General features: G+C 39.0%; 1 protein-coding gene across 1 annotated transcript in view; it reads right to left on the reverse strand.

Moving 5' to 3' along the window:
* oca2 (oculocutaneous albinism II) overlaps nucleotides 1–15795 on the reverse strand; it is a 151012-nt gene that overhangs the window by 63543 nt on the left and 71674 nt on the right. Inside the window, 2 exon segments of the mRNA XM_062038403.1 lie at nucleotides 592–739; nucleotides 6593–6725. Of these exon segments, the coding sequence (XP_061894387.1) occupies nucleotides 592–739; nucleotides 6593–6725 (281 nt within the window).

A 15795-nucleotide genomic window follows, 5' to 3' on the forward strand; every position in this document is an offset into this window, starting at 1 on the left:
CACAGAAATGACGTCACCTAAAATTCCGTTTACGGCACATAGTAATGTCGTAATTCAGCTCTGAGTGTGACATTTAAGATTCAGTCCTACACTTCGCTGAAAGTGTGAGTAAGACGCTTGATAACTAACTTTTAAGTGCAGCTTTCAGCGAAGAATTTATTTACTCTTAAGTCAACTCTTAGCAGACTTCTTAGGAGTAATTCTAAGAAGCTTGATAAGTACGGCCCCTAGTCTCTTACGTGAATGAGATATATGATATTATTTGATATTTTACAGTAATGTGTTAATAATTTCACACATAAGTCACTCCTGAGTCGAAGTCGCACCCCCGGCCAAACTATGAAAAAAACTGCGACTTATAGTCTGAAAAATACAGTATTTTTTATAAATATAACTTTGGACATTCTATGATGAAGGGTTGTTGCAGGTCCAGCAATATTTTTTTAGTAGTTTTTCCACAATCCTGCCCAGAAACATAAAATATGAATGGGGTTAGGAGTGTTCTTATTCATCGTTAAAGAGGTGCTTCCCAATACTCCTCGTCAATATACAGCAGCTATATTAGTTCTAATCATGCACGGCCGGTCGCACCTCTGGAAGGTTTTCATCATCTTGCGAAGCAGACTCTCCAGGTTGAGGACTTTCTGCATTAGGAGGCATTTGACAGCCGTCTCCTCCCGACTGGCGGGGTTGATGCGCTGCGCCGTCTGTCTCCAAACCAGGATCTCGTGCTTGAGTTCTGGAGTGGCACCAAAAAAAGGGGACAGAATGTTTGACACTGTGTCACACTGGTGCGCGAGTCAATACAGTCGCTGCTACACGCGGCGGAGGAGATGAAGATGTTTCCGCTGAACGAGCCCCACAGTGGGACCGATGCAGCGAGTCAATGAGCGTGACACCGGTCCAAATATGCCCTGAGGGAATCAGTGGGCGCCATCCGTTCTCAGGGAGGTTGCTACGTGACCTTAATAGATGCTACTCTGCCAAACCAATCTTCACAATTACAGTCGTGGTCAGAAGTGTACATACACTTGTAAAGAACATAATGTCATGGCTGTCTTGAGTTTCCAATAATTTCTACAACTTTTATTTTTTGGTTTGGTTCTTTTATGAATTTATTATGGATCTACTGAAAATGTGAGCAAATGTGCTGGGTCAAAAGTATACATACAGCAATGTTAATATTTGCTTACATGTCCCTTGGCAAGTTTCACTGCAATAAGGCGCTTTTGGTAGCCATCCACAAGCTTCTGCTGGAATTTTTGACCACTCCTCTTGACAAAATTGGTGCCGTTCAACTAAATTTGTTGGTTTTCTGACATGGACTTGTTTCTTCAGCATTGTCCACATGTTTAAGTCAGAACTTTGGGAAGGCCATTCTAAAACCTTCATTCTAGCCTGATTTAGCCATTCCTTTACCAATTTTGACGTGTGTTTGGGGTCATTGTCCTGTTGGAACACCCAACTGTGCCCAAGACCCAACCTCCGGGCTGAGGATTTTAGGTTGTCCTGAAGAATCTGAAGGTAATCCTCTTTTTTCATTGTCCCATTTTGGTTTCATCTGACCACAGAACTTTCCTCCAGAAGGTCTTATCTTGGTCCATGTGATGTCAGATGAAACAAAAATGGAGCTGTTTGGCCACAATACCCAGCAATATGTTTGGAGGAGAAAAGGTGAGGCCTTTAATCCCGGGAACACCAGACCTACCGTCAAGCATGGTGGTGGTAGTATCATGTTCTTGGCCTATTTTGCTGCCAATGGAACTGGTGCTTTACAGAGAGTAAATGGGACAATGAAAAAGGAGGATTACCTCTAAATTTTTCAGGATAACCTTCTTCAACCTACTCAGTGGCCTACTCGTTAGAGTGTCCCCCCTGAGATTAGGGCTGCAACAACTAATCGATTAAATCGATTAAAATCGATTATAAAAATAGTTGGCGATTAATTTAGTCATCGATTCGTTGGAACTATGCTATGCGCATGCGCGGAGGCTTTTTTTTATTTTATTTTTTAAAAAAAAATTTTTTTTTTTTTTATAAACCTTTATTTATAAACTGCAACATTTACAAACAGCTGAAAAACAATAATCAAAGTAAGTACAAAAACTGTACAAAACAGCGCCATGGCGGCGCTGAGGCTACGTCTCATGAGGTGGCGTAAGCTAGCCAATGATGTGTCATGTACAGCTCACGTGACGACGGCGTCTGGAAACATTCGAAAAATGGCGCAGGAAAACACTACCGATAGTTTAGCGGAGAAACATCTTGAGGTTATTGCTTCAATGGAGAAAAGTGTACGACCTAAGTCGTCTAAAGTGTGGGAACACTTTACTTTAAAGACTTCAAAGAAGAGCGTTTCCTGCAAAATGGCACGGAAGTACAACATTGCTTCAGGAGCACCTGAAAAGGAAACATGGATGGAGAGCCATGGATGAAGGGAAGAACTCACAGTACGTAACTTTTTAAGTCCATAGTGGTAACAGGCATTCATGAGTTCAGCTTTTTTGTAAGTAACTTTAACGTTATGCCTTTGTTGCAACGCGGGGCTGATAATGTGTCTCCGGCACATTTGACTCCGTTTTGAAAGAGAAAACGCACGGTTACCAATTTGGAAATAAACGTAACGGACAGAAATATCTCAGGTTGGTTTCATAATGGATCAATGTAGCCGGGCTGATAAAGCTATATAAATATATTTAGATTTGAGTGACGCTTTAGTATAACTAAACGTTATGAAGGTGCTGGAATATTTCATGCTATTATTCAGAGGCAGCCTAAAATGAATCCTTTATTATTCACAACAGAAACGTGTACAATATCTGATTCAGTTCTGATAAATAAATTCTGATCTGATGAGTTACATTTCTGTGTTATTATTGGTGTATGCTGCACCTCCAATGTCCACAACATGGTGCCAGTATGCTGTTTTTTTTCAATAAAATATTGGAAAGGATAGAAATGTAGTTTGTCTCTTTTATCCGATTATTGATCGATTAATCGAAGTAATAATCGACAGATTAATCGATTATCAAATTAATCGTTAGTTGCAGCCCTACCTGAGATCGGTAGGTTGTGAGTTCAAACCCCGGCCGAGTCATACCAAAGACTATAAAAATGGGACCCATTACCTCCCTGCTTGGCACTCAGCCTCAAGGGTTGGAATTGGGGGTTAAATCACCAAAAATGATTCCCGGGCACGGCCACCGCTGCTGCTCACTGCTCCCCTCACCTCCCAGGAGTGATCAAGGGTGATGGGTCGAACTGCAGAGAATAATTTCGCCACACCTAGTGTGTGTGTGACAATCATTGGTACTTTAACTTTACTTTAAATGCCTACTGAAAGCCACTACTACCGACCACGCAGTCTGATAGTTTATATATCAATGATGAAATCTTAACATTGCAACACATGCCAATACGGCCGGGTTAACTTATAAAGTGCAATTTTAAATTTCCCGCGAAATTTCCGGTTGAAAACGTCTATGTATGATGACGTATGCGCGTGACGTCAATGGTTGAAACGGAAGTATTCGGACACATTGTATCTCAATACAAACAGCTCTGTTTTCATCACATAATTCCACAGTATTCTGGACATCTGTGTTGGTGAATCTTTTGCAATTTATTTAATGAACAATGAAGACTGCAAAGAAGAAAGCTGTAGGTGGGATCGGTGTATTAGCGGCTGGCTGCAGCAACACAACCAGGAGGACTTTGACTTGGATAGCAGACGCGCTATCCGACGCTAGCCGCCGACCGCATCGATGATTGGGTGAAGTCCTTCGTCGCTCCGTCGATCGCTGGAACGCAGGTGAGCACGGGTGTTGATGAGCAGATGAGGGCTGGCTGGTGTAGGTGGATAGCTAATGTTTTTAGCATAGCTCTGTGAGGTCCCATAGCTAAGTTAGCTTCAATGGCGTCGTTAGCAACAGCATTGTTAAGCTTCGCCAGGCTGGAAAGCATTAACCGTGTAGTTACATGTCCATGGTTTAATAGTATTGTTGATTTTCTGTCTATCCTTCCAGGCAGGGGTTTATTTCTTTTGTTTCTATCTGCAGTTAAGCCCGATGCTATCACGTTAGCTCCGTAGCTAAAGTGCTTCGCCGATGTATTGTCGTGGAGATAAAAGTCACTGTGAATGTCCATTTCGCGTTCTCGACTCTCATTTTCAAGAGGATATAGTCGAGGAACCTCAACAGGGAATCATTGAAACAGAGCTTTCCGCCGTTTGAGAAGCAAAATTGATGGTTGGCGTCACCCCGGGCCACAGTCTGATCGAAGAAAGTCACAATAGAAAAAGGAGAAAGTGTGGAATCCAATGAGCCCTTTTGCCTAAGTTACGGTCAGAGCGAAAAAAGATACGTCCTGCACTGCACTCTAGTCCTTCACTCTTACGTTCCTCATCCACAAATCTTTCATCCTCGCTCAAATTAATGGGGTAATTGTCGCTTTCTCGGTCCGAATCACTCTCGCTGCTGGTGTAAACAATGGGGAAATGTGAGGAGCCCTTCAACCTGTGACGTCACGCTACTTCCGGTACAGGCAAGGCTTTTTTTTATCAGCGACCAAAAGTTGCGAACTTTATCGTCGACGTTCTCTACCAAATCCTTTCAGCAAAAATAATGCAATATCATGAAATGATCAAGTATGACACATAGAATGGATCTGCTATCCCCGTTTAAATTTAAAAAATCATTTCAGTAGGCCTTTAACTTTAACTTCAGGTCTTGGGCGCAGTTGGGTGTTCCAACAGGACAATGACCCCAAACACATGTCAAAAGTGGTAAAGGAATGGCTAAATCAGGCTAGAATTAAGGTTTTAGAATGGCCTTCCCAAAGTCCTGACTTAAACGTGTGGACAATGCTGAAGAAACAAGTCCATGTCAGAAAACGTCCCACTGGGGTGAGTTTTCCTTGCCCGTATGTGGGCTCTGTACCGAGGATGTCGTTGTGGCTTGTACAGCCCTTTGAGACACTTGTGATTTAGGGCTATATAAATAAACATTGATTGATTGATTGATTGAAACATTGAAAACCAACACATTTAGCTGAACTGCACCAATTTTGTCAAGAGGAGTGGTCAAAAATTCCAGCAGAAGCTTGTGGATGGCTACCAAAAGCGCCTTATTGCAGTGAAACTTGCCAAGGGACATGTAAGCAAATATTAAAGGGAAACTTCGGTTTTTTTCAACCTGGGCCCTGTTTTCATAATTTTTTCTGTATATGTGAGTGCTGGATAAAACATTTTTTGAGGTCGCGCCAGTATTGAGCAGGGCAGGCAGCCTCCAGCCCAGCTAACGCTCGTACACAGGGCAACTGGCTCTCGTCAAAATTCGGCCTATAAACATGCATTTTTTTCACACTGACAGGCTCAGATAGTTACAATGAGTGTCCGACAACATACTAGAAAGGAGAAATTAACGTATGTCTCTACCTTTAGCTGGAGATCGCTGTTTGTTGTGAGCTGTGTCCAAATCTCACCACGCTACAAATCTCGTTCCGAAATCTCGCGATAACTCGCGACAAAACACCGGTGGAAAAACAGTTACAGACAAACAAACAAACTTTTCTATAAAACTAAAATAACAGTCTTCGGTAATCCAACAGAAAATCACTTCAGTCATCTCTCTTCACCTCAGTCAGGTAACTGTTTTTCCACCGGTGTTTTGTCGCGAGTTATCGCGAGATTTCGGAACGAGATTTGTAGCGTGGTGAGATTTGGACACAGCTCACAACAAACAGCGATCTCCAGCTAAAGGTAGAGACATACGTTAATTTCTCCTTTCTAGTATGTTGTCGGACACTCATTGTAACTATCTGAGCCTGTCAGTGTGAAAAAAATGCATGTTTATAGGCCGAATTTTGACGAGAGCCAGTTGCCCTGTGTACGAGCGTTAGCTGGGCTGGAGGCTGCCTGCCCTGCTCAATACTGGCGCGACCTCAAAAAATGTTTTATCCAGCACTCACATATACAGAAAAAATTATGAAAACAGGGCCCAGGTTGAAAAAAACCGAAGTTTCCCTTTAACATTGCTGTATGTATACTTTTGACCCAGCACATTTGCTCACATTTTCAGTAGACCCATAATAAATTCATAAAAGAAGCAAACTTCATGAATGTTTTTTGTGACCAACAAGTATGTGCTCCAATCACTATCACAAAAAAATAAGAGTTGTAGAAATGATTGGAAACTCAAGACAGCCATGACATTATGTTCTTCACAAGTGTTTGACCACGACTGTGCCAGACGATGGTGGGTGGCTTAGTGCCGGTCAAACCACAAAGATTTATAGATAGTCCATTGGGGGGAGCATCGAGCGACAGATGCAGTTCTCAACAGTGACTTTCTTCGATCAGACTGTGGCCCGGGGTGACGCCAAGCATCAATTTTGCTTCTCAAACGGCGGAAAGCTCTGTTTCAATGATTCCCTGTTGAGGTTCCTCGACTGTGTGTTATGAAGAGAAAACACTCTTACACTGTTGGACGTAGCTGCCTAACAGGCGTACTCCACCGGCCACATGCTCACGGTACACAAAAACAGACCTCGTCCGATGCGGACAGCGCCAAAGACAGCGGGACTCCCAACTCACCGACTATCTCGATGGACTCTTTGTTGTACAGCTTCTTGTTCCAGTAGAGCATCCGCAGGAAGGGGACGGAGCAGAAGAGGACCAGGATTATCCCCAGGAACATGTAACCGGTGAAGCTGGCAAAGTCAATCCCCTGTGAGACACAAAATGTGACAGTTTGTGTGTGTGTTCGCATGATGACAGGAAGAGTTAGCGTACTTCTAAAAAGTATCAAAATTCATGATATTTGGATTCATATACAGTTGCAATCAAAAGTTTACGTACACTTGTAAAGAACATAATGTCATGACGGTCTTGAGTTTCCAATACTTTTTACAACTCTTATTTTTTTGTGATAGTTATTGGAGCACATACTTGTTGGTCACAAAAAGCAAATGTGGTTCTTTTATGAATTTATTATGGGTCTACTGAAAATGTGAGCAAATGTGCTGGGTCAAAAGTATACATACAGCAATGTTAATATTTGCTTACATGTCCCTTGGCAAGTTTCACTGCAATAAGGCGCTTTTGGTAGCCATCCACAAGCTTCTGCTGGAATTTTTGACCACTCCTCTTGACAAAATTGGTGCAGTTCAGCTACATTTGTTGGTTTTCTGACATGGACTTGTTTCTTCAGCATTGTCCACAAGTTTAAGTCAGGACTTTGGGAAGGCCATTCTATAAAACCTTAATTCCAGCCTGATTTAGCCATTCCTTTACCACTTTTGACGTGTGTTTGTTAAGTTAAAGTTAAAGTACCAATGATTGTCACACACACACGAGGTGTGGTGAAATTTGTCCTCTGCATTTGACCCATCACCCTTGATCATCCCCTGGGAGGTGAGGGGAGCAGTGGGCAGCAGCGGTGCCGCGCCCGGGAATCATTTTTGGTGATTTAACCCCCAATTCCAACCTTGATGCTGAGTGCCAAGCAGGGAGGTAATGGGTCCCATTTTTATAGTCTTTGGTATGACTCGGCCGGGGTTTGAACTCACAACCTACCGATCTCAGGGCGGGCACTCTAACCACTAGGCCACTGAGTAGGTGGGGTCATTGTCCTGTTGGACCACCCAACTGCGCCCAAGACCCAACCTCCGGGCTGATGATTTTAGGTTGTCCTGAAGAATTTGGAGGTAATTCTCCTTTTTTAAAGCACCAGTTCCATTGGCAGCAAAACAGGCCCAGAGCATAACACTACCACCACCATGCTTGACGGTATGTGTGGTGTTCCTGGGATTAAAGGCCTCACCTTTTCTCCTCCAAACATATTGCTGGGCATTGTGGCCAAACAGCTACATTTTTGTTTCATCTGACATGACTTGGACAAAGATAAGACCTTCTGGAGGAAACTTCTGTGGTCACCAACACATTTAGCTGAACTGCACCAATTTTGTCAAGAGGAGTGGTCAAACATTCAAGCAGAAGCTTGTGGATGGCTACCAAAAGCGCCTTATTGCAGTGAAACTTGCCAAGGGACATGTAAGCAAATATTAACATTGCTGTATGTATACTTTTGACCCAGCACATTTGCTCACATTTTCAGTAGACCCATAATAAATTCATAAAAGAACCAAACGTCATGAATGTTTTTTGTGACCAACAAGTATGTGCTCCAATCACTCTATCACAAAAAAATAAGAGTTGTAGAAATTATTAGAAACTCAAGACAGCCATGACATTATGTTCTTTACAAGTGTATGTAAACTTTTGACCATAACTGTATATGATAATAGTTTCAATATAGAGGCAACTTCTTTTTACACTCTACTGGTACTTTAACAGACCTTAGCTTTCTCTGGACATTTCTTTATTAAATAGGAAAATTCCAAAACATTTTGTGATTGATGCTGTATTACTGCATTCCCCAATATTTAACCGAAACATTCCTGTTTACAATCAGACAGAGTCTGTATTTTGCTTATCCTCCTTTGTCCAAAAATAGTCGTCTTTGTTGTCTGTTACCAAGTCTGCCATGATTAGAACACACACTCGTGTTTGATTCCGGAAGTAGGAACATACATTTGTTGCCAGAAGTCGGAAGTGCGTTGCTATGGAAACAGAAATTAGTGCACGGAATAAATCAATCCTGGATATAATTAAACTGATCAAAACAGGGTAAATATTGAACATATTACATATTGTTATGAAGGTGTCTGTTACTACACTATATATATATATATATATATATATATATACTTGTAGTGTGTATATAGTACATATTACATATTTGTATGAAGGTGTATGTTACTACATTATATATATATATATATATATATATATATATATATATATATATATATATATATATATATATACACATGCAACTGGGGATAGGTTGATTGGCTACACTAAATTGGCCCTAGTGTGTGAATGTGAGTGTGAATGTTGTCTGTCTATCTGTGTTGGCCCTGTGATGTGGTGGCGACTTGTCCAGGGTGTACCCCGCCTTCCGCCCGATTGTAGCTGAGATAGGCTCCGGCGCCCCCCGCGACCCCGAAGGGAATAAGCGGTAGAAAATGGATGGATGGATGGATAATCGCAGTGTGTATATTGTACATATTACATATTGTTATAAAGGTGTCTGTTACTACATTATATATATATATATATATATATATATATATATATATATATATATATATATATATATATATATATATATATATATATATATACATATATATATACCCGCAGTGTGTATATTGTACATATTACATATTGTTATGAAGGTCTCTGTTACTACATTATATATATATACTTGCAGTGGGTGTATTGTACATATTACATATTGTTATGAAGGTGTCTGTTACTACATTATATATATACTTGCAGTGGGTATATTGTACATATTACATATTGTTATGAAGGTGTCTGTTACTACATTATATATATATACTTGCAGTGTGTATATTGTACATATTACATATTGTTATGAAGGTGTCTGTTACTACATTATATATATATACTTGCAGTGTGTATATTGTACATATTACATATTGTTAGGAAGGTGTCTGTTACTACATTATATATATACTTGCAGTGGGTATATTGTACATATTACATATTGTTATGAAGGTGTCAGTTACTACATTATATATATACTTGCAGTGTGTATATTGTACATATTACATATTGTTATGAAGGTGTCTGTTACTACATTATATATATACTTGCAGTGGGTATATTGTACATATTACATATTGTTATGAAGGTGTCTGTTACTACATTATATATATACTTGCAGTGTGTATATTGTACATATTACATATTGTTATGAAGGTGTCTGTTACTACATTATATATATACTTGCAGTGGGTATATTGTACATATTACATATTGTTATGAAGGTGTCTGTTACTACATTATATGTATATACTTGCAGTGTGTATATTGTACATATTACATATTGTTATGAAGGTGTCTGTTACTACATTATATATATACTTGCAGTGGGTATATTGTACATATTACATATTGTTATGAAGGTGTCTGTTACTACATTATATATATACTTGCAGTGTGTATATTGTACATATTACATATTGTTATGAAGGTGTCTGTTACTACATTATATATACACTTGCAGTGTGTACATTGAACATATTACATATTGTTATGAAGGTGTCTGTTATTACATTATATATATACTTGTAGTGGGTATATTGTACATATTACATATTGTTATGAAGGTGTCTGTTACTACATTATATATATACTTGTAGTGGGTATATTGTACATATTACATATTGTTATGAAGCTGTCTGTTACTACATTATATATATACTTGCAGTGTGTATATTGTACATATTACATATTGTTATGAAGGTGTCTGTTACTACATTATATATATATACTTGCAGTGAGTATATTGTACATATTACATATTGTTATGAAGGTGTCTGTTACTACATTATATATATATATATACTTGCATTGTGTACATTGAACATATTACATATTGTTATGAAGGTGTCTGTTACTACATTATATATATATATATTATATATATATATATATATATATATATATATATATATATATATATATATATATATATATATATATATATATATATATATATATACTTGCAGTGTGTATATTGTACATATTACATATTGTTATGAAGGTGTCTGTTACTACATTATATATATACTTGTAGTGTGTATATTGTACATATTACATATTGTTATGAAGGTGTCTGTTACTACATTATATATATATATACTTGCAGTGTGTATATTGTACATATTACATATTGTTATGAAGGTGTCTGTTACTACATTATATATATATATATATACTTGCAGTGTGTATATTGTACATATTACATATTGTTATGAAGGTGTCTGTTACTACATTATATATATACTTGCAGTGTGTATATTGTACATATTACATATTGTTATGAAGGTGTCTGTTACTACATTATATATATATATACTTGCAGTGTGTATATTGTACATATTACATATTGTTATGAAGGTGTCTGTTAGTACATTATGTGTGTTCTTGTCTCTCATAATGACAAGAAAAATTCCCCCCAAAAAAGCAGTTCCGTTTTAAAAGAGTTTAGCTTTATCTGGACATTTCTTTATGGAATATGAACAATTCCAAAGTGTATATATGAAATGTATCCCAACAATGAAGACATGTATAAAGTGGCATGTCAAGAGGTGTCTGGCAACGTAATAATCCCATGCTGAAAGGGAAGCAGCTGGACGTTCGTTGTGTTTGCTGTGAACTGACCCTGGTGTGTGGATGCAGGTTTGGAATTCAGCATGCTAATTTGCTCTTGTTTCAAATCTAAACACAAGAACACCCGGGCGTAGCCGAGTGGCCGAAAGAGCGCGCACACACGCGCACACCACATCTGGGCCGCCGCTTCTATCTCTGGATTCCACCCCAAAAAATCCCCATGACACAAACGAGCAAACAAACAGGCGAGCGAACCATGCATGCACACACAAGCTGTCCTTATCAGGGGCCGGCAATGACCGAACGAGGGTCCCCGAGCTTCTGTCAGCAGGGGGGGGAGCGCCGCCAAGACAAACGGAACGGCGGGGGCCGCGCGTGCTCGGATCGCTGGAATCAACAGAGCGGCGCAAAAGGCCAAAATGTCAGGCGCGGCGAGCAGATGCCAAGCCAAGCTGCTCGGTGGGCGAGGTGGCGTTTGGTGACGCCTCCCGAGAAGTGGAAGAGAGAAGCGTGGCCTTTTCTGGAAAGTCTCTTCTCGACTTCGGTGGACCATTCTGTCCGTATTCTAAAGGCCATTTGATTAAAACAAATGTTTTGTAGCCTGGAAGTACAAAACTATTAGGACAAGTGTTGATGGCAACAGCATGCACTCTAACGTCAAGTCCTGCGAGATTTGGAGTGTGTCTGCGAGAACACAGCCAGCTGGTAAACACAAGTGGTTCAACCAGAAACCCTAAGTTATTGGTGGACCTTGCACGGGAAGAAGTTTTGTTACCACTTCTTTAATTATGGAGATTTATGACAGCCGCGCCGATGCACAAATTGATATTTTTTTCCACCATTGATCCTACATCTCAGCCTAAAAAAGGTTTGCATAACTCCTTGAGAGATTTAGGTGACATATTATTATTATTATATGAGTCACATACACAGTAACACCTGTATGTACACCTGCCCTCCTGAAACCTTAAATATTGGTAATGTTTAATGTTACTGTGGAGGGGGGCGTGGTCTGCGGGCCTGCCGCGGAGCGGGGTGTGTAAGGACCGGCCTCGAAGTCAGCGGCAGGTGAGTAGATTGCCCAGCTGGGGCCTGTTATCTAATCACCTGTCGCCCTTATTAGCAGCAGCCGGGACGAGAGACGTTGTTGGAGTTGGAGCCAGAGAGAGACACACGCCCAGAGACGAACACATATTGCTGGAAAGCAAGCCACCCTCTGGTGTTTATGAAAAATAAAAGACTTGATTCAAACTGTATACCGAAGATCTGTCGGCCAGGAGAACCCACCACAAGAGGGAAACCTCCACAGTTACAAACAGGTAAAACATAACTGTTGTATTAAGGGATGGGTACCTGTCACATTGGAACTGAATGGTACCTGGGAATTGATAATGATACTCAAAGGTACACGTTTGGTACTTTTGTGTGTATTGTTATGTTCCCATATGGCATTTTGGACTGCTTTTTTAATTTCCAGTGTTTGGTAGAATTTCCTGTCCTCATGCTCTTGCTTTGGTAGTATTTCCTGTTTGGTTTTTGTGTTTTGCCGCATCTTTACTTTCTATGCCCTGTTCCACATTGTTGATTTGTTCTATTTAGTTCGACATTGTTCCCTCCTTCGGAGCTGGTTCATTATCTTCTCTATGCCAACGTGCTTTGATGTTTTCTAAGTTACTGCAGGACTTGTGCTACTTTTCTTTTGCCTGGTATTTAATAACGGGACCTCCTGCGTGCACTTTGCCTACCTTCTCTGCAGCCTGGGACCACAGCAACAGTCCAAATGCAGCATCGCCCCACATGTGGTATTAAATGTTTATTTAGTTTTATTAAATCCCCATGTAAACTCGCCAATGCTAATCAATAGCATGTATATGGCATTTTCAATGTAAATTAGCATTGAGCTAGCGAATTAAAAAAAAAAAATTGCTAGCCGAGTGCTTGAAGTAGCAGTACAGTGGAAAAGCAAGTTGACTTTATATGTTTAATTGTGTTTCATTGTATCCATTAAACCATATCCAATTGTATTTACAATCTGCAAAGTATGTGAAAATACAGTGAAAACTTTACAAAATGCCAAAAATTCAGTCTGCCATTTTGAATATTCCGCTCCATTTATCTTCTGCAATTTCTGTAGATTCTACGTCACGGTAGTAACGCTTTTGCACCATGTCATCAGATCAGTCATACTGGAAATACGCAAAAATCGGAATGAAGTGTGCTGTTTATCATTCACAATCCTTATGTAAGTCAAGAACCCATATGCTTGGCTTTTTTTATGCGTTCAAAATTGTAAATAAATAACAATTGAGTCTACAAACAAAGGGTCCGATATTGCGCCCATAAAACCCTTTAAAAAGCATCCAGACAGAAAACATGTCGTGAACTGAAAATGAACCAAATATCAGTGATATTGTTATTACAAGCACCAACGCAGACAAACTATTTTAGCGGCGCATTGATAGCAGTGAGCTAATGCTAGCTTACGCTGCTATTGTTGACACACTGCTTCTGCTGGGTCTCAAACTTGCTAAAAGTAATTTCTAGATTATAATTCATGCATCTCTCAGCTGCTATTTGACAAATGTAGCCATGGACCGACAGGCTGGTCCACTTTCACATCCCCGGAGATTGCAAAAAGAATTTAGTTGCGTCAACTTATTTTTAACCCTTCGAGAGGATTGTGATTGAAACCAGTGGTTCTTAACCTGGGTTCGATCGAACCCTAGGGGTTCGGTGAGTCGGCCTCAGGGGTTCAGCGGAGCCTCCGCCACGGAGGTAAAGACACTTTCGACTTATCGTGTAAATAAAAACTTCTCCCTATCAGCGTATTATGGATACCCCCAAACAATGTTCCCCCTAATTTTCCATCTGATTTGCAGGTTGTTTGATTGATCGATTGAAACTTTTACTAGCAGATTGCAAAGGAAGAGAATACATTATATGAAACAGTACAGTTTACACAGTACAGTACATGTTCCGTACAATTGACCACTAAATGGTAACACCCGAATACGTTTTTCAACTTGTTTAAGTCGGGGGTCCACGTTAATTAATTCATGGTAATGTGTGTAAACCAGGGGTCACCAACCTTTTTGAAACCAAGAGCTACTTCTTGGGTACTGATTAATGCGAAGGGCTACCAGTTTGATACACACTTAAATAAATTGCCAGAAATAGCCAATTTGCTCAATTTACCTTTAACTCTATGTTATTATTAATAATTAATGATATTTACACTTAATTGAATGGTTTAAAAGAGGAGAAAACACAACAAAATGACAATTACATTTTGAAACATAGTCTATCTTCAATTTCGACTCTTTAAAATTCAAAATTCAACCGAAAAAAAGAAGAGAAAAACTAGCTAATTCGAATCTTTTTGAAAAAATTTAAAAAAATAATTTATGGAACATCATTAGTAATTTTTCCTGATTAAGATTAATTTTAGAATTTTGATGACATGTTTTAAATAGGTTAAAATCCAATCTGCACTTTGTTAGAATATATAACAAATTGGACCAAGCTATATTTCTAACAAAGACAAATCATTATTTCTTCTAGATTTTCCAGAACAAATTTTTTTCTAAGAAATTCAAAAGACTTTGAAATAAGATTTAAATTTGATTCTACAGATTTTCTAGATTTGCCAGAATAATTTTTTTTAAATTTTAATCATAATAAGTTTGAAGAAATATTTCACAAATATTCTTCGTCGAAAAAACAGAAACTAAAATGAAGAATTAAATTAAAATGTATTTATTATTCTTTACAATAAAAAATAAATTTACTTGAACATTGGTTTAAATTGTCAGGAAAGAAGAGGAAGAAATTTAAAAGGTAAAAAGGTACATGTGTTTAAAAATCCTAAAATCATTTTTAAGGTTGTATTTTTTCTCTATAATTGTCTTTCTGAAAGTTATAAGAAGCAAAGTAAAAAAAATAATGAATTTTTTTAAACAAGTGAAGACCAAGTCTTTAAAATATTTTCTTGGATTTTCAAATTCTATTTGAGTTTTGTCTCTCTTAGAATTAAAAATGTCGGGCAAAGCGAGACTAGCTTGCTACTAAATAAATACAATTTAAAAAAATAGAGGCAGCTCACTGGTAAGTGCTGCTATTTGAGCTATTTTTAGAACAGGCCAGCGGGCTACTCATCTGGTCCTTACGGGCTACCTGGTGCCCGCGGGCACCACGTTGGTGACCCCTGGTGTAAAGAGTGTAATTTGTTGTGAGTTCATGCACTGTTGGTTTTGTTCTTTGAACAAGGTGACGTTCATGCACGGTTCATTTTGTGCACCAGTAAAAAAACATGACTTTTTCTTGAATTTGAAAAAAAAAAAACATTTTACTTTTCACTAAAGAAGGGTTCGGTGAATGCGCATATGAAACTGGTGGGGTTCGCTACCTCCAACAAGGTTAAGAACCACTGATCTAAACGGAATTATGTGAGCGTGCCGTCGGTCGGCAAAGTGGAAATATTACAGTTTGTTTCATTATTGTTTAATATGGTTAGTCTTTATGTTTAGCAC

Source organism: Entelurus aequoreus, linkage group LG27 (genome assembly GCF_033978785.1).
Source record: "Entelurus aequoreus isolate RoL-2023_Sb linkage group LG27, RoL_Eaeq_v1.1, whole genome shotgun sequence".
Lineage (NCBI taxonomy): Eukaryota > Metazoa > Chordata > Actinopteri > Syngnathiformes > Syngnathidae > Entelurus > Entelurus aequoreus.